The sequence below is a fragment of the Panulirus ornatus genome, chromosome 59 (assembly GCF_036320965.1).
Source record: "Panulirus ornatus isolate Po-2019 chromosome 59, ASM3632096v1, whole genome shotgun sequence".
Lineage (NCBI taxonomy): Eukaryota > Metazoa > Arthropoda > Malacostraca > Decapoda > Palinuridae > Panulirus > Panulirus ornatus.
In genome coordinates, this window is record NC_092282.1 from 18058390 (window position 1) to 18084293 (window position 25904).

The 25904-nt window shown below is 43.9% G+C and overlaps 2 protein-coding genes across 2 annotated transcripts in view; one reads left to right on the forward strand and one right to left on the reverse strand.

The window, feature by feature from the left end:
- LOC139767160 (uncharacterized) overlaps nucleotides 1–25904 on the forward strand; it is a 1522454-nt gene that overhangs the window by 571671 nt on the left and 924879 nt on the right.
- Nucleotides 4755–6081, reverse strand: LOC139767203 (uncharacterized). Its single transcript, XM_071696319.1, has one exon. It carries the CDS (start codon nucleotides 5448–5450, stop codon nucleotides 4755–4757), a length of 696 nt encoding a protein of 231 aa, XP_071552420.1. The 5' UTR covers nucleotides 5451–6081.

Consider the following 25904-nt stretch of genomic DNA (forward strand, 5'->3'; position numbering starts at 1 on the left):
CGCGGGAGACATCGACTAAGTACAATGAATATCTTTTTTATATTCATTATACTTTGTCGCTGTCTCCCGCATTAACAAGGTAGCGCAAGGAAACAGATGAAACATTGGCCCAACCCACCCACATACACATGTATATACATACTCGTCCACACACGCACATATACATACCTATACGTCTCAACGTATACATATATATACACACACACAGACATATACATATATACTCATGTACAATATTCATACTGTCGCCACCCCGCCACACATGAAATGACAACCCCCTTCCCCCGCATGTGCGCTAGGTAGCACTAGGAAAAGACAAGAAAGGCCACATTCATTCACACTCAGTCTCTAGCTGTCATGTATAATGCACCAAAACCACAGCTCCCTTTCCACATCCAGGCCCCACAAAACTTTCCATGGTTTACCCCAGATGCTTCACATGCCATGGTTCAATCCATTGACAGCACGTCAACCCCGGTATACCAAATTGTTCCAATTCACTCTATCCCTTGCACGCCTTTCACCCTCCTGCATGTTCTGGCCCCGATCACTAAGAATCTTTTTCACTCCATTTTTTCCACCTCCAATTTGGTCTGCCACTTCTCAATCCCTCCACCTCTGACACATATATCCTCTTTGTCAATCTTTCCTCACTCATTCTCTCCATGAGACCAAACCATTTCAAAACACCCTCTTCTGCTCTCTCAACCACACTCTTCTCTCTTACCCTTTCATTACTTGATCGAACCACCTCAAATCACGTAATGTCCTCAAACATCTCATTTCCAACACATCCACCCTCCTCCGCACAACTCTGTCTATAGCCCACGCCTCGCAACCATATAAAATTGTTGGAACCACTATTCCTTCAAACATACCCATTTTTGCTTTCCGAGATAACGTTCTTGACTTCCACACATTCTTCAACACTCCCAGAACTTTCGCGCCTCCCCCACCGTATGATTCACTTATGCTTTCATGGTTCCATCCGCTGCCAAATCCACCCCCAGATATCTAAAACGCTTCACTTCCTCCAGTTTTTCTCCAGTCAAACTTACCTCCCAATTGATTTGTCCATCAACCCTACTGTACCTAATAACCTTGGTCTTATTCACATTTACTCTCAGCTTTCTTTTTTCACACACTTTACCAAACTCAGTCACCAGCTTCTGCGGTTTCTCACCCGAATCAACCACCAACGCTGTATCATCAGCAAACAACTGACTCACTTCCCAAGCTCTCTCATCCACGACAGTCTGCATACTTGCCCCTCTTTCCAAAACTCTTGCATTCACCTCCCTAACAACCCCATCCATAAACAAATTAAATAACCATAGAGACATCATGCCCCCCTGCCGCAAACCGACATTCACTGAGAATTAATGAAGTACATGAGACTTACCGTAGGTCAGTTGAAATGTGCTTCGAATTTTTTGAAGCAAATCACCTCTGCTAGAAGGGAGCTTTCACATGAGATACGCTTTGCCACTTCACGCCACCAGACTTTAAAGAGTACGACCAACCACATGAAAGTAACTGAACATTTCGCACTGCTAGAAATATGTAAGCCACAAGACGCTACAGAGCGTAGGGTGGGAGAGGTGGGCATGTGAAAGCTCCCTTCTAAGAAGCAGAGGTGATTTGCTTCATAAAATTCGAAGCACATTTCAACTGACCTACGGTAAGTCTCATGTACTTCATTAATTTTACGTCAGCAAATCACACCTCTGCTAGAGGTCGCTTTCCCATGAGGTTTTGAAGCCATGTGGGTGTCGTACTGTAGACATGTAGAGAGGAGAAATGATACAAGCAGTAACCAACTGCAATATGGTAAGAAATTTACATAGCCATGGACCAGGTGACAAGAGACAACATCTCCTATGCAAACAAAATGAACAGACTATTGAAGGACAGCATCTTGGAAAGGGTCGGGACTTCGGACAATCTCCTCGTCATAAAACTTGGCAAAAGTGGCAGCCCTGGACCACCCAACCCTTGCCATGATGTGTCATATCGGTAGAGCCATGGCTTTGGCTTTCGATGCAGCTGCAGGCCGAACACTGTCTGCTGAATACTGGCTGGAGTCTATGCCCGACAGAGAAAGCACTGTTCGAATCCACCTTGCAACAGTGTCCCTCGTTGCATGCTTGTGGGGCTTGATAAAACTTAGGAGTAACTTCCCATTCTCCTGATGTGCAGAATTTCTGATCTCCCCTGTCCTAGCAATATACATTTTCAGAGTTTCACACACACACACAATCTAATGTCAGTAGAATATGCTTTAAAGGTCACAAACCGCACATTGAACTTTGGCCTGCACTGTTTAATAGTTTCCCCTAACCAAACACAAACAGAAGCCTGCCCAAAACTAATATTCTTCAGCAACAAACAATGCAAAGTTTGTATTCTGGCAGCCTGCGTAAGTGCCATCAACATCACAAGCTTCAGTGTTAAATCCTTTAAAGAGAGGGAGGACAAAGGATCCATGGCACGCAGATGCTGTAGCACCTGCTGAACATCCCAAGTTCTTGTATACCTAGGGACAGACGGCCGCAAGTTAAAAACTCCCTTTAAGAACCTGATGACAAGAGGATGGCTGCCTGCACTGCAACCATCCACAGTAATCCCCAGGGAGGAGAGTGGACCCCTGGCAGTGTTGATTGAAGTATAACTAACACCTCTGTGGAAAGTGACAGACAGAAAATTCACAATATTAGTTACAGTGGGAGCAAAGGGATCGATGTTCCGGCTACCACAAAACTGTAACCACCTGTTAATATATGGCTGATACTGCCTCGCAGTCGCAGGTCTCCAGGAGGCAAGGATGATGTCCGTACCTGCCTGAGAAATGCCCCTGTCTCGCAGACGTTGCCGGATAAGAGGCAAGCCATCAGTCGGGTGTGTCGGAGAATGGGGTGTTCATCCTCCGTCGATGGGTGACGCAAGACGTGTACCCCCCTCGGAATCAGCCGTGGTTCCTTGACCAGCAAAGTGAGTAGAGTCCCCATCCAGGGCTGGGACGGCCAGAGAGGCAATACCATCCACCCCTTCGCTGACTCCGCTCGAATTTTCTGTAGGCACCTGGCAATCAGTGCAAAGGGTGGGAAAAGGTAGAGTAATTCAAACTGATACCAGCAGATAGAAAAGGCATCAAAATGTTCTGCATCTGGGTCAGGTTCCCAGGAGCAGAAACGAGTCACTTGAGCATTCAGTCTAGAAGCAAAGAGATCAATGCTTGGAACCCCAAATACTTCAGAGAGGGCCCTAAAGAGTTCTTCATTCAATTTCCACTCATGCCTGTCATTGAATGTCCGAGATGCAGCGTCTGCCGTGAGATTGACTTTACCCGGTTCATGAGAGCAGGTAAGCTAGATATTCACCGCACACCACTCCCAAAGGTCACAGCAAATGTCATTACACAGTGAGGACCGTGTGCCGCCCATTTCATTGACATAGATCACCGCCGTCGTGTTATCACAAAACACCCAAACATGTCGTCCTTTGAGAAGAGATGCAAATGAGCGCACTACCAGGGAGATGGCTTTGAGTTCCTTTGCATTAATGTGCAAGGCAGATTCTGATAATGACCATCTCCCATTAACTTTTTGTTGATTGAGGTGGCCACCCCAACCTAAATTTGATGCATCAGTATACAGATCCAGTTCTGTACCCTTCCGAAAAATCTGTCTGTTTTGCAATGCAATGTGAGATACCCACCAAAGCAAGTCCAATCTCATCTCATGAGTGACCACCATCCACTTGTCAAAGTTACCTTTTGCGACTCAACGCAGCAATCTTAGCACATTCTAACCACCTGTAATGCAGTTTCCCCATCTCTGCTGCTGGAACGGCTGCAATTAATAGCCCAACAACTCTGGCCACATTCCGAATTTTGGCTCTGTCACTATGTAACAATTCCTCACAGCATTGTAGTATCTTGTGTACCCTACGATCAGGTAATGTTACTGTCATAGTCTCAGAATCTATAATGTTCCCCAAATACTCCAAGCACTTAGTGGAGACCAAGACAGATTTGCTTTCGTTAGTACAGAAACCTAACTTCTTGAGCAAGTCAACAGTGGCATGCACACTCTCACAACATCCATCAAAAGTGCAGTGACAAATAAGAGTATCATCAATGAAACTCGTGATGATATGTCCCTTCTCTCTAAGTACAGCAAAAACAGGTTTCATTAATTTAGTGAACAGACGGGGACCATCCGCAACCCCATTAGGGAGACACGTGAATTGATAAATTTTTCCTTGCCACTTGAAACACAGAAAGCGTTGTTGCTCCTCAGCTATCTTAACAGAATGATAGGCGTGCCGCAAATCGACAGAGGCCATGAAGACACCGCTGTTAACAAGACGAACCACCTGCTAAAAATTTTCCATCTTGAAGTGTTTGTACTCTAAAAGTTTATTAAATTTTTCCAGGTTAAGGATCATCCTAAACCCACCATCCTTTTTCCGTCTTAAGAAAATAGGGGAAAGAATCTGCCCCTCCTGTCTCTGGGTCTCCTTGATAACCCCCAGACTCAAAAGCTGTACAATTTCCTGGCAAACAATTTCCTTTTCCTTGACATTAAACACATACTCAACTTCTTCAGCAAATAAAGGACCAATGTTAGCAACATCAACATCTAAATGGCAATGCTGAACAATATCTAAAATATTTGGATCACTGGTAATAGCATGCCACTCATGTACAAAATAGTGAAGTCCGCCAGCTTGAAAAAGATGATTCACCTCAGTTACTGCCAGGGATTGTGACCCCGGCCTCGGGAGTTTTTTGTCTCAGGACCCTGCTGTGAGAAGGATTGCCGGTGCTCACTCTGGGGACCATGCGTGCGTCGGCTATATGGATGAAACCTGGCCATAAAACCCCTGTATGGCAATCTCCCAGAAGAGCCCCTAAATTTGCCAGGACCAAACTTCGAGGTAGAGAGCGGTTTCCTTGGAGCAATCTTACTCCTTAACTTTTCAGACTCCTCAATGTTCTTGGCCGAGAGTGAGACATCATCCCCAAACAGAAGATGAGTCATGGGCACCTTGTCTGAACAGAGGTAAGCATACTTGTGGTTAATTTCGCGCTTGATGATGAACTGGCGAGCCAGATTATTCTTGTGATTAGCATGACCCAGGAGTGCCAGGGCACCATTAAGCATGCCCACTTCTTCGGCAACATCTGGTTGGCTAGTCTGGGCGATCTTGTCAAGTACTATGAGTGACTTAGTCAAAATTGTGGCAGCCGTAATAATGTCTTTCCCAACATCCTTCAAACGGAAGTCTGCCTTCTTGGCATCAGGCTTCAGTGCATCTAAAACTTGCAAGTTGCAGTCCACGGGCACTAAGGCACGACAGTTATCTGGCCTCTTGGCTGCAGCATCCTCCAAAATCTCCTTATACTCCTCCTCTCGCAAGCCATGAGCAAATACATGGTTAACCATATCGGCAACATGTTGGTCAATGCCATCAGACACCTCATCCACAGGACCGTAAGCCCTGGCGCACCGCAGGAGAACACTGTCAAGCCGACCGTCATTCCGAGAGACACAATCATCACTGGAAAGGTAATGCTCAGCTGGAGTAATGCCCGAAAAACCTGTGGGCGAGCGCGAGGGAGGCACCACTTGGCTAGAAAGGCCAATGTTTACATCGGCGGCCGCCGCGGCGTCATCAGCCCCCCCGACTGGGGCCTAAGTTCCTTTCCTCCTTCAATTTCTCCACATCACCACGTAAAGCAGCCAAAGCGTCCACCACCATGTTCCAGGGCGGTGCAGAGGCCTCATCCCGTGAGGTAGAAGGCAAGGAACGTGTGTGCTGGGAAGCAGAATCACCGCCATCACCAGTGACGTGACCATGGGGCCTATTGTTACCGCCCTGAAGAGCCTCCCGCTGAGAAGGGCTGCTCCTGGAGCTAGTCCTATGCAAGGAGCCTTTCCTCACATGCCTGGCACGTTCAGAATCGCCCGGGACATCTGACATGGCGGCGGCGATAGCAAGGCGGCGGTGCAGGTCAGTGTGAGAGTCGTCAACTCCACAAGTGCATCAACAACGCACTTCTCTCCCCGCTCCTTAACGGATCACGGGTGGTGTTGCAGCCAGCCCCAAACTGGGTCACAGGCTGTAGCAAAGCCTTTCCGCTCCAGAGGGATCACGGGAAGAAGGCTGCCAAGCTCGCAGCTGCAAAAAACCGTCTGGACGGCGCGAAGGAAGCACAGTAACTGGTGGCGTGAACCGGCAAATCGTATCTCATGGGAAAGCGACCTCTAGCAGAGGTGTGATTTGCTGACGTAAAATCAAAAACTTTCCTCTTCCTACTCGTACACATTCCTTACATCCTCGATAAAAACTTTTCACTGCTTCTAACAACTTGCCTCCCACACCATATATTCTTAATACCTTCCACAGAGCATCTCTGTCAACTCTATCATATGCCTTCTCCATATCCATAAATGCTACATACAAATCCATTTGCTTTTCTAAGTATTACTCACATACATTCTTCAAAGCAAACACCTGATCCACACATCCCCTACCACTTCTGAACCCACACTGCTCTTCCCCAATCTGATGCTCTGTACATATATATATATATATATATATATATATATATATATATATATATATATATATATATATATATATATATATATATATATATTTTTTTTTTTTTTTTTTCTTGCTTTCTCGCTGTCTCCCGCGTTTGCGAGGTAGCGCAAGGAAACAGATGAAAGAAATGGCCCAACCCACCCCCATACACATGTATATACATACGTCCACACACGCAAATATACATACCTACACAGCTTTCCATAGTTTACCCCAGACGCTTCACATGCCCTGATTCAACCCACTGACAGCACGTCAACCCCGGTATACCACATCGATCCAATTCACTCTATTCCTTGCCCTCCTTTCACCCTCCTGCATGTTCAGGCCCCGATCAAACAAAATCTTTTTCACTCCATCTTTCCACCTCCAATTTGGTCTCCCACTTCTCCTCGTTCCCTCCACCTCCGACACATATATCCTCTTGGTCAATCTTTCCTCACTCATTCTCTCCATGTGCCCAAACCATTTCAAAGCACCCTCTTCTGCTCTCTCAACCACGCTCTTTTTATTTCCACACATCTCTCATACCCTTGCGTTACTTACTCGATCAAACCACCTCACACCACACATTGTCCTCAAACATCTCATTTTCAGCACATCCATCCTCCTGTGCACAACTCTATCCATAGCCCACGCCTCGCAACCATACAACATTGTTGGAACCACTATTCCTTCAAACATACCCATTTTGCTTTCCGAGATAATGTTCTCGACTTCCACACATTCTTCAAGGCTCCCAGGATTTTCGCCCCCTCCCCCACCCTATGATCCACTTCCGCTTCCATGGTTCCATCCGCTGCCAGATCCACTACCAGATATCTAAAACACTTCACTTCCTCCAGTTTTTCTCCATTCAAACTTACCTCCCAATTGACTTGACCCTCAACCCTACTGTACCTAATAACCTTGCTCTTATTCACATTTACTCTTAACTTTCTTCTTTCACACACTTTACCAAACTCAGTCACCAGCTTCAGCAGTTTCTCACATGAATCAGCCACCAGCACTGTATCATCAGCGAACAACAACTGACTCACTTCCCAAGCTCTCTCATCCCCAACAGACTTCATACTTGCCCCTCTTTCCAAAACTCTTGCATTCACCTCCCTAACAACCCCATCCATAAACAAAGAGTGGCAGATATAGGGTGTTTTGGTCGAGGTGGTGTGCAAAGTGAGAGGGTTAGGGAAAATGATTTGGTAAACAGAGAGGAGGTAGTAAAAGCTTTGCGGAAGATGAAAGCCTTCAAGGCAGCAGGTTTGGATGGTATTGCAGTGGAATTTATTAAAAAAGGGGGTGACTGTATTATTGACTGGTTGGTAAGGTTATTTAATGTATGTATCGACTCATGGTGAGGTGCCTGAGGATTGGCGGAATGCGTGCATAGTGCCATTGTACAAAGGCAAAGGGCATAAGAGTGAGTGCTCAAATTACAGAGGTATAAGTTTGTTGAGTATTCCTGGTAAATTATATGGGAGGGTATTGAATGAGATGGTGAAGTCATGTACAGAGCATCAGATTGGGGAAGAGCAGTGTGGTTTCAGAAATGGTAGAGGATGTGTGGATCAGGTGTTTGCTTTGAAGAATGTATGTGAGAAATACTTAGAAAAGCAAATGGATTTGTATGTAGCATTTATGGATCTGGAGAAGGCATATGATAGAGTTGATAGAGATGCTCTGTGGAAGGTATTAAGAATATATGGTGTGGGAGGCAAGTTGTTAGAAGCAGTGAAAAGTTTTTATCGAGGATGTAAGGCATGTGTACGTGTAGGAAGAGAGGAAAGTGATTGGTTCTCAGTGAATGTAGGTTTGCGGCAGGGGTGTGTGATGTCTCCATATATATATATATATATATATATATATATATATATATATATATATATATATTAGGTATAGTAGGTTTTGAGGGGCAAGTCAATTTGGAGGTAAGTTTGAATGGAGAAAAACTGGAGGAAGTAAAGTGTTTTAGATATCTGGGAGTGGATCTGGCAGCGGATGGAACCATGGAAGCGGAAGTGAATCATAGAGTGGGGGAGGGGGCGAAAATCCTGGGAGCCTTGAAGAATGTGTGGAAGTCGAGAACATTATCTCGGAAAGCAGAAATGGGTATGTTTGAAGGAATAGTGGTTCCAACAATGTTGTATGCTTCCGAGGCGTGGGCTATGGATAGAGTTGTGCACAGGAGGGTGGATGTGCTGGAAATGAGATGTTTGAGGACAATGTGTGGTGTGAGGTGGTTTAATCGAGTTAGTAACGTAAGGGTAAGAGAGATGTGTGGAAATAAAAAGAGCGTGGCTGAGAGAGCAGAAGAGGGTGTTTTGAAATGGTTTGGGCACATGGAGAGAATGAGTGAGGAAAGATTGACCAAGAGGATATATGTGTCGGAGGTGGGGGGAACGAGGAGAAGTGGAAGACCAAATTGGAGGTGAAAAGATGGAGTGAAAAAGATTTTGAGTGATCGGGGCCTGAACATGCAGGAGGGTGTATTGTATGGGTTTTCAGAAAAGAAGAGTGAATGTTGCGGTGAAGAGGGTGGTGAGAGTAAGTGAGCTTGGGAAGGAGACTTGTGTCAGGAAGTACCAGGAGAGACTGAGTACAGAATGGAAAAAGGTGAGAACAATGGAAGTAAGGGGAGTGGGGGAGGAAGGGGATGTATTTAGGGAATCAGTGATGGATTGCGCAAAAGATGCTTGTGGCATGAGAAAGGTGGGAGGTGGGTTGATTAGAAAGGGTAGTGAGTGGTGGGATGAAGAAGTAAGATTATTAGTGAAAGAGAAGAGAGAGGCATTTGGACGATTTTTACAGGGAAAAAATGCAATTGAGTGGGAGATGTATAAAAGAAAGAGACAGGAGGTCAAGAGAAAGGTGCAAGAGGTGAAAAAGAGGGCAAATGAGAGTTGGGGTGAGAGAATATCATTAAATTTTAGGGAGAATAAAAAGATGTTCTGGAAGGAGGTAAATAAAGTGCGTAAACAAGGGAGCAAATGGGAACTTCAGTGAAGGGCGCAAATGGGGAGGTGATAACAAGTAGTGGTGATGTGAGAAGGAGATGGAGTGAGTATTTTGAAGGTTTGTTGAATGTGTTTGATGATAGAGTGGCAGATATAGGGTGTTTTGGTCGAGGTAGTGTGCAAAGTGAGAGGGTTAGAGAAAATGTTTTGGTAAACAGAGAAGAGGTAGTAAAAGCTTTGCGGAAGATGAAAGCTGGCAAGGCAGCAGGTTTGGATGGTATTACAGTGGAATTTATTAAAAAAGGGGGTGACTGTATTATTGACTTATTGGTAAGGTTATTTAATGTATGTATGACTCATGGTGAGGTGCCTGAGGATTGGCGGAATGCGTGCATAGTGCCATTGTACAAAGGCAAAGGGGATAAGAGTGAGTGCTCAAATTACTGAGGTATAAGTTTGTTGAGTATTCCTGGTAAATTATATGGGTGGGTATTGATTGAGAGGGTGAAGGCATGTACAGAGCATCAGATTGGGGAAGAGCAGTGTGGTTTCAGAAATGGTAGAGGATGTGTGGATCAGGTGTTTGCTTTGAAGAATGTATGTGAGAAATACTTAGAAAAGCAAATGGATTTGTATGTAGCATTTATGGATCTGGAGAAGGCATATGATAGAGTTGATAGAGATGCTCTGTGGAAGGTATCAAGAATATATGGTGTGGGAGGCAAGTTGTTAGAAGCGGTGAAAAGTTTTTATCGAGGATGTAAGGCATGTGTACGTGTAGGAAGAGAGGAAAGTGATTGGTTCTCAGTGAATGTAGGTTTGCGGCAGTGGTATGTGATGTCTTCATGGTTGTTTGATTTGTTTATGGATGGGATTGTTTGGGAGGTGAGTTCAAGCGTTTTGGAAAGAGGGGCAAGTATGCAGTCTGTTGTGGATGAGAGAGCTTGGGAAGTGAGTCAGTTGTTGTTTGCTGATGATACAGTGCTGGTGGCTGATTCATGTGAGAAACTGCAGAAGTTGGTGACTGAGTTTGGTAAAGTGTGTGAAAGAAGAAAGTTAAGAGTAAATGTGAATAAGAGCAGGGTTATTAGGTACAGTAGGGTTGAGGGTCAAGTCAACTGGGAGGTAAGTTTGAATGGAGAAAAACTGGAGGAAGTAAAGTGTTTTAGATATCTGGGAGTGGATCTTGCAGCGGATGGAACCATGGAAGCAGAAGTGAATCATAGGGTGGGGGAGGGGGTGAAAATCCTGGGAGCCTTGAAGAATATGGTAAAGTCAAGAGCATTATCTCGGAAAGCAAAAATGGGTATGTTTGAAGGAATAGTGGTTCCAACAATATTGTATGTTTGCAAGGCGTGGGCTATGGATAGAGTTGTGCGCAGGAGGGTGGATGTGCTGGAAATGAGATGTTTGAGGACAATATGTGGTGTGAGGTGGTTTGATCGAGTAAAAGTAATGTAAGGGTAGGAGAGATGTGTGGAAATAAAAGAGCGTGGTTGAGAGAGCAGAAGAGGGTGTTTTGAAATGGTTTGGGCACATGGAGAGAATGAGTGAGGAAAGATTGACCAAGAGGATATATGTGTCGGAGTTGGAGGGAACGAGGAGAAGTGGGAGAAGACCAAATTGGAGGTGGAAAGATGGAGTGAAAAAGATTTTGAGTGATTGGGTCCTGAACATGCAGGAGGGTGAAAGGCGGGCAAGGAATAGAGTGAATTGGATCGATGTGGTATACCGGGATTGACGTGCTGTCAGTGGATTGAGTCAGATCATGTGAAGCGTCTGGGGTAAACCATGGAAAGTTGTGTGGGGCCTGGATGTGGAAAGGGAGCTGTGGTTTCGGGCATTATTGCATGACAGCTAGAGACTGTGTGTGAATGAATGGGGCCTTTGTTGTCTTTTCCTAGCGCTACCTCGCACACATGAGGGGGGAGAGGGATGGTATTCCATGTGTGGCGAGGTGGCGATGGAAATGAATAAAGGCAGACAGTGTGAATTGTGTGCATGGGTATATATGTATGTGTCTGTGTGTGTATATATATGTGTAAATGGAGATGTATAGGTATGTATATTTGCGTGTGTGTATATACATGTGTATGGGGGTGGGTTTGGCCATTTCTTTCGTCTGTTTCCTTGCGCTACCTCGCAAACACGGGAAACAGCGACAAAGCAAAATAATAATAATAAAAAAATCCCTGCTCTTCCCCAATCTGATGCTTATTACATGCCTTCACCCTCTCAATCAATACCTTCTCATATAATGTCTCAGGAATACTCAAGAAACTTATACCTCTGTAATTTGAGCACACTTTTATCCCCTTTGCCTTTGTACAATGGTGCTATGCAAGCATTCCACCAATCTCAGGCACCTCAACATGAGTCATACATACATTACATAACCTTACCAAGCAGTCAATATTTATTTATTTATTATTTATTATACATAATCGCTGTTCCCATGCAAGCAAGGTAGCTCCAGGAAACAGATGAAGAATGGCCTATCCGCCCATATACACATATATATTTACATTAATGCCCACATACGCACATATATATACATATACATACGCCTACACAGACCATACATACATACACATGTACATATAGATACTTGCTTGCCTTCATCCATTCCTGTCTCTACCCTGCAACATGGGATAAAAGCATTACTGTCCCCTGCTTCAGTGAGGTAGCACTAGGAATACAGACAAAAAAGCCACATTCGTTCACATTCAGTCGCTAGCTGTCATGTGTAATGCACTGAAACCACAGCTCCCTATCCACATCCAGGCCCTACAGACCTTTCCATGTTATACCCCAGATGCTTCATATGCCCTGGTTCAGTCCATTGACAGCACTTCGACCCCAGTATGCCACATTGTTCCAATTCACTCTATTCCTTGATCACCTCTCACTTCCTGTAAGCTCAGGCCCCGATCGCTCAAAATCTTTTTCACTCCATCCTTCCACCTCCAATTTGGTCTCCCGCTTATCCTTGTTCCCTCCAACTCTGACACATATTTCCTCTTTATCAATCTTTCTTCACTCATTCTCTCCATATGTCCAAACCATTTCAACACACCTTCTTCTGCTCATGCATACTCTTTTTTTTTCCACACATCTCTCTTACCCTTACATTACTTATTCGATCAAACCACCTCACACCTCACATTGTCCTCAAACATTTAATTTCCAACATATCCACCCTCATCCAAAGAACCCTATCTATAGCCCATGCCTCACAACCATATAACATTGTTGGAACTACTATTCCTTCAAACATACCCATTTTTGCTCTCCGAGATAATGTTCTCTCCTTCCACACGTTCTTCATCGCTCTGAAACCTTTGCCCCCTCCCCCACCCTGTGCCTCACTTCCAAATCCATGGTTCCATCCACTGTTAAGACCACTCCCAGATATCTAAAACACCTCACTTCCTCCAATTTTTCTCCATTCAAACTAAAATCCCAGTTAATTTGTCTCTCAACCCTACTGAAACCAATAACCTTGCTCATACTCTCAACTTTCTCCTTTCACACACTTTTCCAAACTCAGTCACCAACTTCTGCAGTTTCTCATGTGAATCAGCCACGAGAGCTGTATTATCAGTGAACAATGACTGACTCACTTCCCAGGCACTCTCTTCCTCAAATGACTGCATACTTGCCCCTCTCTCCAAAACTCTTGCATTTACCTCCCTCAACACCCGATCCATAGACAAATTGAACAACCATGGGGATATCATGCACCTCTGCCACAGACCAGCATTTCCTGGGAACCAATCACTCTCCTCTCTTCCTACTCGTACGCATGCCTTACATACTTCGTAAAACTTTTCACTGCTTCTAGCAACTTACCTCCCATACTTTATACTCTAAAAACCTTCCACAAAGTATCTCTATCAACCCTATTATATGCCTTCTCCAGATCCATCAATGCTACATACAAATCCATCTCTTTTTCTAAGTATTTCTCACATACTTCATATATATATATATATATATATATATATATATATATATATATATATATATATATATATATATATATATATTATATCATTCATATTTATTTATTATACTTTGTAACTGTCTCCCGCATTAGCGAGATAGCGCAAGGAAACAGACAAAAGAATGGCGCAACCCACCCACATCCACATGTATATACATACACATCCACACACGCATATATACATACCTATACATTTCACCATATACATATATATACATACACAGGCATATGATAGAGTTGATAGAGATGCTCTGTGGAAGGTATTAAGAATATATGGTGTGGGAGGCAAGTTGTTAGAAGCAGTGAAAAGTTTTTATCGAGGATGTAAGGCATGTGTACTTATAGGAAGAGAGGAAAGTGATTGGTTCTCAGTGAATGTAGGTTTGCGGCAGGGGTGTGTAATGTCTCCATGGTTGTTTAATTTGTTTATGGATGGGGTTGTTAGGGAGGTGAATGCAAGAGTTTTGGAGAGAGGGGCAAGTATGAAGTCTGTTGTGGATGAGAGAGCTTGGGAAGTGAGTCAGTTGTTGTTGGCTGATGATACAGCGCTGGTGGCTGATTCATGTGAGAAACTGCAGAAGCTGGTGACTGAGTTTGGTCAAGTGTGTGAAAGAAGAAAGTTAAGAGTAAATATGAATAAGAGCAAGGTTATTAGGTACAGTAGGGTTGAGGGTCAAGTCAATTGGGAGGTAAGTTTGAATGGAGAAAAACTGGAGGAAGTAAAGGGGTTTAGGTATCTGGGAGTGGATCTGGCAGCGGATGGAACCATGGAAGCGGAAGTGAATCATAGGGTGGGGGAGGGGGCAAAAATCCTGGGAGCCTTGAAGAATGTGTGGAAGTCGAGAACATTATCTCGGAAAGCAAAAATGGGTATGTTTGAAGGAATAGTGGTTCCAACAATGGTGTATGGTTGCGAGGCGTGGGCTATGGATAGAGTTGTGCGCAGGAGGGTGGATGTGCTGGAAATGAGATGTTTAAGGACAATATGTGGTGTGAGGTGGTTTGATCGAGTAAGTAATGTAGGGGTAAGAGAGATGTGTGGAAATAAAAAGAGCGTGGTTGAGAGAGCAGAAGAGGGTGTTTTGAAATGGTTTGGGCACATGGAGAGAATGAGTGAGGAAAGATTGACCAAAAGGATATATGTGTCGGAGGTGGAGGGAACGAGGAGAAGTGGGAGACCAAATTGGAGGTGGAAAGATGGAGTGAAAAAGATTTTGAGTGATCGGGTCCTGAACATGCAGGAGGGTGTAAGGCGTGCAAGGAATAGAGTGAATTGGATCGATGTGGTATACCGGGGTTGACGTGCTGTCAATGGATTGAATCAGGGCATGTGAAGCGTCTGGGGTAAACCATGGAAAGTTGTGTGGGGCCTGGATGTGGAAAGGGAGCTGTGGTTTCGGGCATTATTGCATGACTGCTAGAGACTGAGTGTGAACGAATGGGGCCTTTGTTGTCTTTTCCTAGCGCTACCTCGCACACATGAGGGGGGAGGGGGATGGTATTCATGTGTGGCGAGGTGGCGATGGGAATGAATAAAGGAAGACAGTGTGAATTGTGTGCATGGGTATATATGTATGTGCCTGTGTGTGTATATATATGTGTACATTGAGATGTATAGGTATGTATATTTGCGTGTGTGGACGTGTATGTATATACAAGTGTATGGGGGTGGGTTTGGGCCATTTCTTTCATCTGTTTCCTTGCGCTACCTCGCAAATGCGGGAAACCGACAAAGCAAGATATAATAAATATAACATACACAGACATATACATATACACACATGTACATGATTCATACTTGCTGCCTTTATTCATTCCCGTTGCCACCCAGCCACACATGAAATGACAACCCCTTTCCCCCGCATGCGCACAAGGTAGTGCTAGGAAAAGACAACAAAGGCCACATTTGTTCACACTGAGTCTCTAGCTGTCATGTATAATGTACCAAAACCACACCTCCCTTTCCACATCCAGGCCTCACACAACTTTCCATGGTTTACCCCAGACGCTTCACATTCCCTGATTCAATCCATTGACAGCTCGTCAACCCCGGTATACCACATTGTTCCAATTCACTCTATTCCATGCCTGCCTTTCACTCTCCTGCATGTTCAGGCCCCAATCACTCAAAATCTTTCTCACTCCATCCTTCCACCTCCAATTTTGTCTCCCACTTCTCGTTCCCTCCACCTCTGACACATATATTCTCTTTGTCAGTCTTTCCTCACTCATTCTCTCCATGTGACCAGACCATTTCAAAACGCCCTCTTCTGCTCTCTGAACCACACTCTTTTTATTACCAGACATTTCTCTTACCCTTTCATTACTTACTCGATCAAACCACCTCACACCACATATTGTCCTCAAACATCTCATTTCCAACACAACCACCCTCCTCCGCACAACTCTTATCAATAGCCCATGCCTGGCAACTGTATAACATTGTTGGAACTGCTATTCCTTCAAACATAAGTTTTTTGCTTTCTGAGATAACGTTCTCAAATTCCACACATTTTTCAATGCTCCCAGAACTTTTGCCCCCTCCCCCAACCTGTGAATCACTTCCGCATCCATGGTTCCTTCCGCTGCCAAATCCACTCCCAGATATCTATAACACTTCACTTCCTCCAGTTTTTCTCCATTCAAACTTACCTCCCAATTAACTTGTCCCTCAACACTACTGTACCTAATAACCTTGCTGTTATTCACATTTACTCTCAGCTTTCTTCTTTCACACACTTGACCAAACTCAGTCACCAGCTTCTGCAGTTTCTCACTCAAATCAGCCACCAGCGCAGTATCATCAACGAACAACAACTGACTCACTTCCGAAGCTCTTTCATCCACAACAGACTGCATACTTGCCCCCTCTCCAAAACTCTTGCATTCACCTCCCTAACAACCCCATCCATAAACAAATTAAACAACCATGGAGACATCACGTACCCCTGCCGCAAACCGACATTTACTGAGAATCAATCACTTTCCTCTCTTCCTACTCGTACACATGCCGTACATCCTTGATAAAACTTTTCACTGCTTCTAACAACTTCCCTCCCACACCATATATTCTTAATACCTTCCACAAAGCATCTTTATCAACCCTGTCATATGCCTTCTCCAGATCCATAAATGCAACATACAAATCCATTTGCTTTTCTAAGTATTTCTCACATACATTCTTCAAAGCAAACACCTGATCCACACATCCTCTACCACTTCTGAAACCACACTCCTCTTCCACAATCTGATGCTCTGTACATGCCTTCACCCTCTCAATCAATACCCACCCATATGATTTTCTGGGAATACTCACCAAACTTATACCTCTGTAATATGAGCACTCACCTATATCCCCTTTGCCTTTATACAGTGGCACTATGCATGCATTCTGCCAATCCTCAGGCACCTCGCCATGAGTCATACATTAAATATCCTTACCAACCAGTCAACAACAGTCACCCCTTTTTTTAATCGATTCCACTGCAATACCACCCAAACCTGCTGCCTTGCCAGCTTTCATATTCCACAAAGCTTTCACTACTCCTTAGCCCTCTCACTTCATATATATATATATATATATATATATATATATATATATATATATATATATATATACATATATATATATATATTTGTATGTAGCATTTATGGATCTGGAGAAGGCATATGATAGAGTTGATAGAGATGCTCTGTGGAAGGTATTAAGAATATATGGTGTGGGAGGCAAGTTGTTAGAAGCAGTGAAAAGTTTTTATCGAGGATGTAAGGCATGTGTACGTGTAGGAAGAGAGGAAAGTGATTGGTTCTCAGTGAATGTAGGTTTGCGGCAGGGGTGTGTGATGTCTCCATGGTTGTTTAATTTGTTTATGGATGGGGTTGTTAGGGAGGTAAATGCAAGAGTCTTGGAAAGAGGGGCAAGTATGAAGTCTGTTGGGGATGAGAGAGCTTGGGAAGTGAGTCAGTTGTTGTTCGCTGATGATACAGCGCTGGTGGCGGATTCATGTGAGAAACTGCAGAAGCTGGTGACGGAGTTTGGTAAAGTGTGTGGAAGAAGAAAGTTAAGAGTAAATGTGAATAAGAGCAAGGTTATTAGGTACAGTAGGGTTGAGGGTCAAGTCAATTGGGAGGTGAGTTTGAATGGTGAAAAACTGGAGGAAGTGAAGTGTTTTAGATATCTGGGAGTGGATCTGTCAGCGGATGGAACCATGGAAGCGGAAGTGGATCATAGGGTGGGGGAGGGGGCGAAAATTTTGGAAGCCTTGAAAAATGTGTGGAAGTCGAGAACATTATCCCGGAAAGCAAAAATGGGTATGTTTGAAGGAATAGTGGTTCCAACAATGTTGTTTGGTTGCGAGGCGTGGGCTATGGATAGAGTTGTGCGCAGGAGGATGGATGTGCTGGAAATGAGATGTTTGAGGACAATGTGTGGTGTGAGGTGGTTTGATCGAGTAAGTAACGTAAGGGTAAGAGAGATGTGTGGAAATAAAAAGAGCGTGGTTGAGAGAGCAGAAGAGGGTGTTTTGAAATGGTTTGGGCACATGGAGAGAATGAGTGAGGAAAGATTGACCAAGAGGATATATGTGTCAGAGGTGGAGGGAACGAGGAGAAGAGGGAGACCAAATTGGAGGTGGAAAGATGGAGTGAAAAGGATTTTGTGTGATCGGGGCCTGAACATGCAGGAGGGTGAAAGGAGGGCAAGGAATAGAGTGAATTGGAGCGATGTGGTATACAGGGGTTGACGTGCTGTCAGTGGATTGAATCAAGGCATGTGAAGCGTCCGGGGTAAACCATGGAAAGCTGTGTAGGTATGTATATTTCCGTGTGTGGACGTGTGTATGTACATGTGTATGGGGGGGGTTGGGCCATTTCTTTCGTCTGTTTCCTTGCACTACCTCGCAAACGCGGGAGACAGCGACAAAGTATAAAAAAAAAAAAAAATATATATATATATATATATATATATATATATATATATATATATATATATATATATATATATATATTTTATTTATTCTATTTATTTTGTTTTGTCACTGTCTCCCGCATTTGCGAGGTAGCGCAAGGAAACAGACGAAAGGAATGGCCCAACACACCCCCATACTCATGTTTATACATACACGTCCACACACGCAAAATATACATGCCTATGCATCTCAATGTACACATATATATACACACACAGACATATACATATATACATGCGTACATAATTCATACTGTCTGCCTTTATTTGTTCCCATCACCACCTCGCCACACATGGAATACCATCCCCCTCCCCCCACATATGTGCAAGGTAGCGCTAGGAAAAGACAACAAAGGCCCCATTTGTTCACACTCAGTCTCTAGCTGTCATGTAATAATGCCCGAAACCACAGCTCCCTTTCCACATCCAGGCCCCACACAACTTTCCATGGTTTACCCCAGATGCTTCACATTCCCTGATTCAATCCATTGACAGCACGTCGACCCCGGTATACCACATCGATCCAATTCACTCTATTCCTTGCACGCCTTTCACCCTCCTGCATGTTCAGGCCCCGATCACTCAAAATCTTTTTCACTCCATCTTTCCACCTCCAATTTGGTCTCCCACTTCTCCTCGTTCCCTCCACCTTCGACACATATATCCTCTTGGTCAATCTTTCCTCACTCATTCTCTCCATGTGCCCAAACCATTTCAAAACACTCTCTTCTGCTCTCTCAACCACGCTCTTTTTATTTCCACACATCTCTTTTACCCTTACATTTCTTACTCGATCAAACTACCTCACACCACATATTGTCCTCAAACATCTCATTTCCAGCACATCCATCCTCCTGCGCACAACTCTATCCATAGCCCACGCCTCGCAACCATACAACATTGTTGGAACCACTATTCCTTCAAACATACCCATTTTTGCTTTCCAAGATAATGTTCTCAACTTCCACCCATTCTTCAAGGCTCCCAGGATTTTCGCCCCCTCCCCCACCCTACGATTCACTTCCGTTTCCATCGTTCCATCCACTGCCAGATCCACTCCCAGATATCTAAAACACTTTACTTCCTCCAGTTTTTCTTCATTCAAACTTACCTCCCAATCGACTTGACCCTCAACCCTACTGTGCCTAATAACCTTGCTCTTATTCATATTTACTCTTAACTTTCTTCTTTCACACACTTTACCAAACTCAGTCACCAGCTTCTGCAGTTTCTCACATGAATCAGCCACCAGCGCTGTATCATCAGCCAACAACAACTGACTCACTTCCCAAGCTCTCTCATCCCCAACAGACTTCATACTTGCCCCTCTTTCCAAAACTCTTGCATTCACCTCCCTAACAACCCCATCCAAAAACAAATTAAACAACCATGGAGACATCACACACCCCTGCTGCAAACCTACATTCACTGAGAACCAATCACTTTCCTCTCTTCCTACACGTACACATGCCTTACATCCTCGATAAAAACATTTCACTGCTTCTGACAACTTGCCTCCCACACCATATATTCTTAGTACCTTCCACAGAGCATCTCTATCAACTCTATCATATGCCTTCTCCATATCCATAAATACTACATACAATATCCATTTGCTTTTCTAAGTATTTCTCACATACATTCTTCAAAGCAAACTCCTGATCCACACATCCTCTACCACTTCTGAAACCACACTGCTCTTCCGCAATCTGATGCTCTGTACATGCCTTCACCCTCTCAATCAATACCCTCCCATATAATTTACCAGGAGAACTCAACAAACTTACACTTCTTTAATCTGAGCACTCACTCTTATCCCCTTTGCCTTTGTACAATGGCACTATGCAAGCATTCCGCCAATCCTCAGGCACCTCACCATGAATCATACATGCATTGAATAACCTTACCAACCAGTCAATAATACAGTCACCCCCTTTTTTAATAAATTCCACTGCAATACCATCCAAACCTACTGCCTTGCCGGCTTTCATCTTCCGCAAAGCTTTTACTACCTCTTCTCTGTTTACCGCATCATTTTCCCTAACCCTCTCACTTTGCACACCACCTCGACCAAAACACCCTATATCTGCCACTCTATCATCAAACCCATTCAACAAACCTTCAAAATACTCACTCCATCTCCTTCTCACATCACCACTACTTGTTATCACCTCCCCATTAGCCCCCTTCACTGAAGTTCCCATTTGCTCCCTTGTCGTACGCACTTTATTTACCTCCTTCCAAGACATCTTTTCATTCTCCCTAAAATCCAATGATACTCTCTCACCCCAACTTATTTGCCCTCTTTTTCACCTCTTGCACCTTTCTCTTGACCTCCTGCCTCTTTCTTTTATACATCTCCCACTCATTTGCATTTTTTCCCTGCAAAAATCTTCCAAATGCCTCTCTCTTCTCTTTCACTAATAATCTTACTTCTTCATCCCACCACTCACTACCCTTTCTAATGAACACACCTCCCACGCTTCTCATGCCACAAGCATCTTTTGCGCAAGCCATCACTTCTTCCGTAAATACATCCCATTCCTCCCCCACTCCCCTTACCTCCTTTGTTCTCACCTTTTTCCATTCTGTACTCAGTCTCTCCTGGTACTTCCTCACACAAGTCTCCTTCCCAAGCTCACTTACTCTCACCACCCTCTTCACCCCAACATTCTCCCCTCTTTTCTGAAAACCCATACAAATCTTCACCTTAGCCTCCACAAGATAATGATCAGACATCCCTCCAGTTGCACCTCTCAGCACGTTAACATCCAAAAGTCTCTCTTTCGCGCGCCTGTCAATTAACACGTAATCCAATAACGCTCTCTGGCCATCTCTTCTACTTACATATGTATACTTACGTATATCTCGCTTTTTAAACCAGGTATTCCCAATCACCAGTCCTTCTTCAGCACATAAATGTACAAGCTCTTCACCATTTCCATTTACAACACCGAACACCCCATGTATACCAATTATTCCCTCAACTGCCACATTACTCATCTTTGCATTCAAATCACCCATCACTATAACCCGGTTTTGTGCATCAATACCACTAACACACTCATTCAGCTGCTCCCAAAACACTTGCCTCCCATGATCTTTCTTCTCATGCCCAGGTGCATATGCACCAATAATCACCCATCTCTCTCCATCAGCTTTCAGTTTTACCCTTATTAATCTAGAATTTACTTTCTTACATTCTATCACATACTCCCACAACTCCTGATTCAGGAGTAGTGCTACTCCTTCCCTTGCTCTTGTCCTCTCACTAACCCCTGACTTTACTCCCAAGACATTCCCAAACCACTCTTCCCCTCTACCCTTGATCTTCTTTTCACTCAGAGACAAAACATCCAGGTTCCTTTCCTCAAACATACTACCTCTCTCTCTCTCTCTCTCTCTCTCTCTCTCTCTCTCTCTACATATATATATATATATATATATATATATATATATATATATATATATATATATATATATTTTTTTTTTTTTTTTTTTTTTTTTTTTTTTATACTTTGTCGCTGTCTCCCGCGTTTGCGAGGTAGCGCAAGGAAACAGACGAAAGAAATGGCCCAACCCCCCCCCCCCATACACATGTACATACACACGTCCACACACGCAAATATACATACCTACACAGCTTTCCATGGTTTACCCCAGACGCTTCACATGCCTTGATTCAATCCACTGACAGCACGTCAACCCCTGTATACCACATGGCTCCAATTCACTCTATTCCTTGCCCTCCTTTCACCCTCCTGCATGTTCAGGCCCCGATCACACAAAATCTTTTTCACTCCATCTTTCCACCTCCAATTTGGTCTCCCTCTTCTCCTCGTTCCCTCCACCTCCGACACATATATCCTCTTGGTCAATCTTTCCTCACTCATTCTCTCCATGTGCCCAAACCATTTCAAAACACCCTCTTCTGCTCTCTCAACCACGCTCTTTTTATTTCCACACATCTCTCTTACCCTTACGTTACTTACTCGATCAAACCACCTCACACCACACATTGTCCTCAAACATCTCATTTCCAGCACATCCATCCTCCTGCGCACATCTCTATCCATAGCCCACGCCTCGCAACCATACAACATTGTTGGAACCACTATTCCTTCAAACATACCCATTTTTGCTTTCCGAGATAATGTTCTCGACTTCCACACATTTTTCAAGGCTCCCAAAATTTTCGCCCCCTCCCCCACCCTATGATCCACTTCCGCTTCCATGGTTCCATCCGCTGCCAGATCCACTCCCAGATATCTAAAACACTTCACTTCCTCCAGTTTTTCTCCATTCAAACTCACCTCCCAATTGACTTGACCCTCACCCCTACTGTACCTAATAACCTTGCTCTTATTCCCATTTACTCTTAACTTTCTTCTTCCACACACTTTACCAAACTCAGTCACCAGCTTCTGCAGTTTCTCACATGAATCAGCCACCAGTGCTGTATCATCAGCGAACAACAACTGACTCACTTCCCAAGCTCTCTCATCCCCAACAGACTTCATACTTGCCCCTCTTTCCAGGACTCTTGCATTTACCTCCCTAACAACCCCATCCATAAACAAATTAAACAACCATGGAGACATCACACACCCCTGCCGCAAACCTACATTCACTGAGAACCAATCACTTTCCTCTCTTCCTACACGTACACATGCCTTACATCCTCGATAAAAACTTTTCACTGCTTCTAACAACTTGCCTCCCACACCATATATTCTTAATACCTTCCACAGAGCATCTCTATCAACTCTATCATATGCCTTCTCCAGATCCATAAATGCTACATACAAATCCATTTGCTTTTCTAAGTATTTCTCACATACATTCTTCAAAGCAAACACCTGATCCACACATCCTCTACCACTTCTGAAACCGCACTGCTCTTCCCCAATCTGATGCTCTGTACATGCCTTCACCCTCTCAATCAATACCCTCCCATATAATTTACCAGGAATTAATATGGGTAAAATTGAAAGTTGATGGAGAGAGGTGGGTGATTATTGGTGCATATGCACCTGGGCATGAGAAGAAAGATCATGAGAGGCAAGTGTTTTGGGAGCAGCTGAATGAGTGTGTTAGCGGTTTTGATGCACGAGACCGGGTTATAGTGATGGGTGATTTGAATGCAAAGGTGAGTAATGTGGCAGTTGAGGGAATAATGGGTATGCATGGGGTGTTCAGTGTTGTAAATGGAAATGGTGAAGAGCTTGTAGATTTATGTGCTGAAAAAGGACTGATGATTGGGAATACCTGGTTTAAAAAGCGAGATATACATAAGTATACTTATGTAAGTAGGAGAGATGGCCAGAAAGCGTTATTGGATTACGTGTTAATTGACAGGCGTGCGAAAGAGAGACTTTTGGATGTTAATGTGCTGAGAGGTGCAACTGGAGGGATGTCTGATCATTATCTTGTGGAGGCTAAGGTGAAGATTAGTATGGGTTTTCAGAAAAGAGGAGTGAATGTTGGGGTGAAGAAGGTGGTGAGAGTAAGTGAGCTTGGGAAGGAGACCTGTGTGGGGAAGTACCAGGAGAGACTGTGTACAGAATGGAAAAAGGTGAGAACAATGGAAGTAAGGGGAGTGGGGGAGGAATGGGATGTATTTAGGGAATCAGTGATGGATTGCGCAAAAGATGCTTGTGGCATGAGAAGAGTGGGAGGTGGGCTGTTTAGAAAGGGTAGTGAGTGGTGGGATGAAGAAGTAAGAGTATTAGTGAAAGAGAAGAGAGAGGCATTTGGACGATTTTTGCAGGGAAAAAATGCAATTGAGTGGGAGAAGTATAAAAGAAAGAGACAGGAGGTCAAGAGAAAGGTGCAAGAGGTGAAAAAAAGGGCAAATGAGAGTTGGGGTGAGAGACTATCAGTAAATTTTAGGGAGAATAAAAAGATGTTCTGGAAGGAGGTAAATAGGGTGCGTAAGACAAGGGAGCAAATGGGAACTTCAGTGAAGGGCGTAAATGGGGAGGTGATAACAAGTAGCGGTGATGTGAGAAGGAGATGGAATGAGTATTTTGAAGGTTTGTTGAATGTGTCTGATGACAGAGTGGCAGATATAGGGTGTTTTGGTCGAGGTGGTGTGCAAAGTGAGAGGGTTAGGGAAAATGATTTGGTAAACAGAGAAGAGGTAGTAAAAGCTTTGCGGAAGATGAAAGCCGGCAAGGCAGCAGGTTTGGATGGTATTGCAGTGGAATTTATTAAAAAAGGGGGTGACTGTATTGTTGACTGGTTGGTAAGGTTATTTAATGTATGTATGACTCATGGTGAGGTGCCTGAGGATTGGCGGAATGCGTGCATAGTGCCATTGTACAAAGGCAAAGGGGATAAGAGTGAGTGCTCAAATTACAGAGGTATAAGTTTGTTGAGTATTCCTGGTAAATTATATATATATATATATATATATATATTTATATATATATATATATATATATGTTGGGGTGAAGAAGGTGGTGACAGTAAGTGAGCTTGGGAAGGAGACCTGTGTGAGGAAGTATCAGGAGAGACTGTGTACAGAATGGAAAAAGGTGAGAACAATGGAAGTAAGGGGAGTGGGGGAGGAATGGGATGTATTTAGGGAATCAGTGATGGATTGGCAAAAGATGCTTGTGGCATGAGAAGAGTGGGAGGTGGGCTGTTTAGAAAGGGTAGTGAGTGGTGGGATGAAGAAGTAAGAGTATTAGTGAAAGAGAAGAGGGAGGCATTTGGACGATTTTTGCAGGGAAAAAATGCAATTGAGTGGGAGAAGTATAAAAGAAAGAGACAAGAGGTCAAGAGAAAGGTGCAAGAGGTGAAAAAAAGGGCAAATGAGAGTTGGGGTGAGAGACTATCAGTAAATTTTAGGGAGAATAAAAAGATGTTCTGGAAGGAGGTAAATAGGGTGCGTAAGACAAGGGAGCAAATGGGAACTTCAGTGAAGGGCGTAAATGGGGAGGTGATAACAAGTAGTGGTGATGTGAGAAGGAGATGGAATGAGTATTTTGAAGGTTTGTTGAATGTGTCTGATGACAGAGTGGCAGATATAGGGTGTTTTGGTCGAGGTGGTGTGCAAAGTGAGAGGGTTAGGGAAAATGATTTGGTAAACAGAGAAGAGGTAGTAAAAGCTTTGCGGAAGATGAAAGCCGGCAAGGCAGCAGGTTTGGATGGTATTGCAGTGGAATTTATAAAAAAAGGGGGTGACTGTATTGTTGACTGGTTGGTAAGGTTATTTAATGTATGTATGACTCATGGTGAGGTGCCTGAGGATTGGCGGAATGCGTGCATAGTGCCATTGTACAAAGGCAAAGGGGATAAGAGTGAGTGCTCAAATTACAGAGGTATAAGTTTGTTGAGTATTCCTGGTAAATTATAT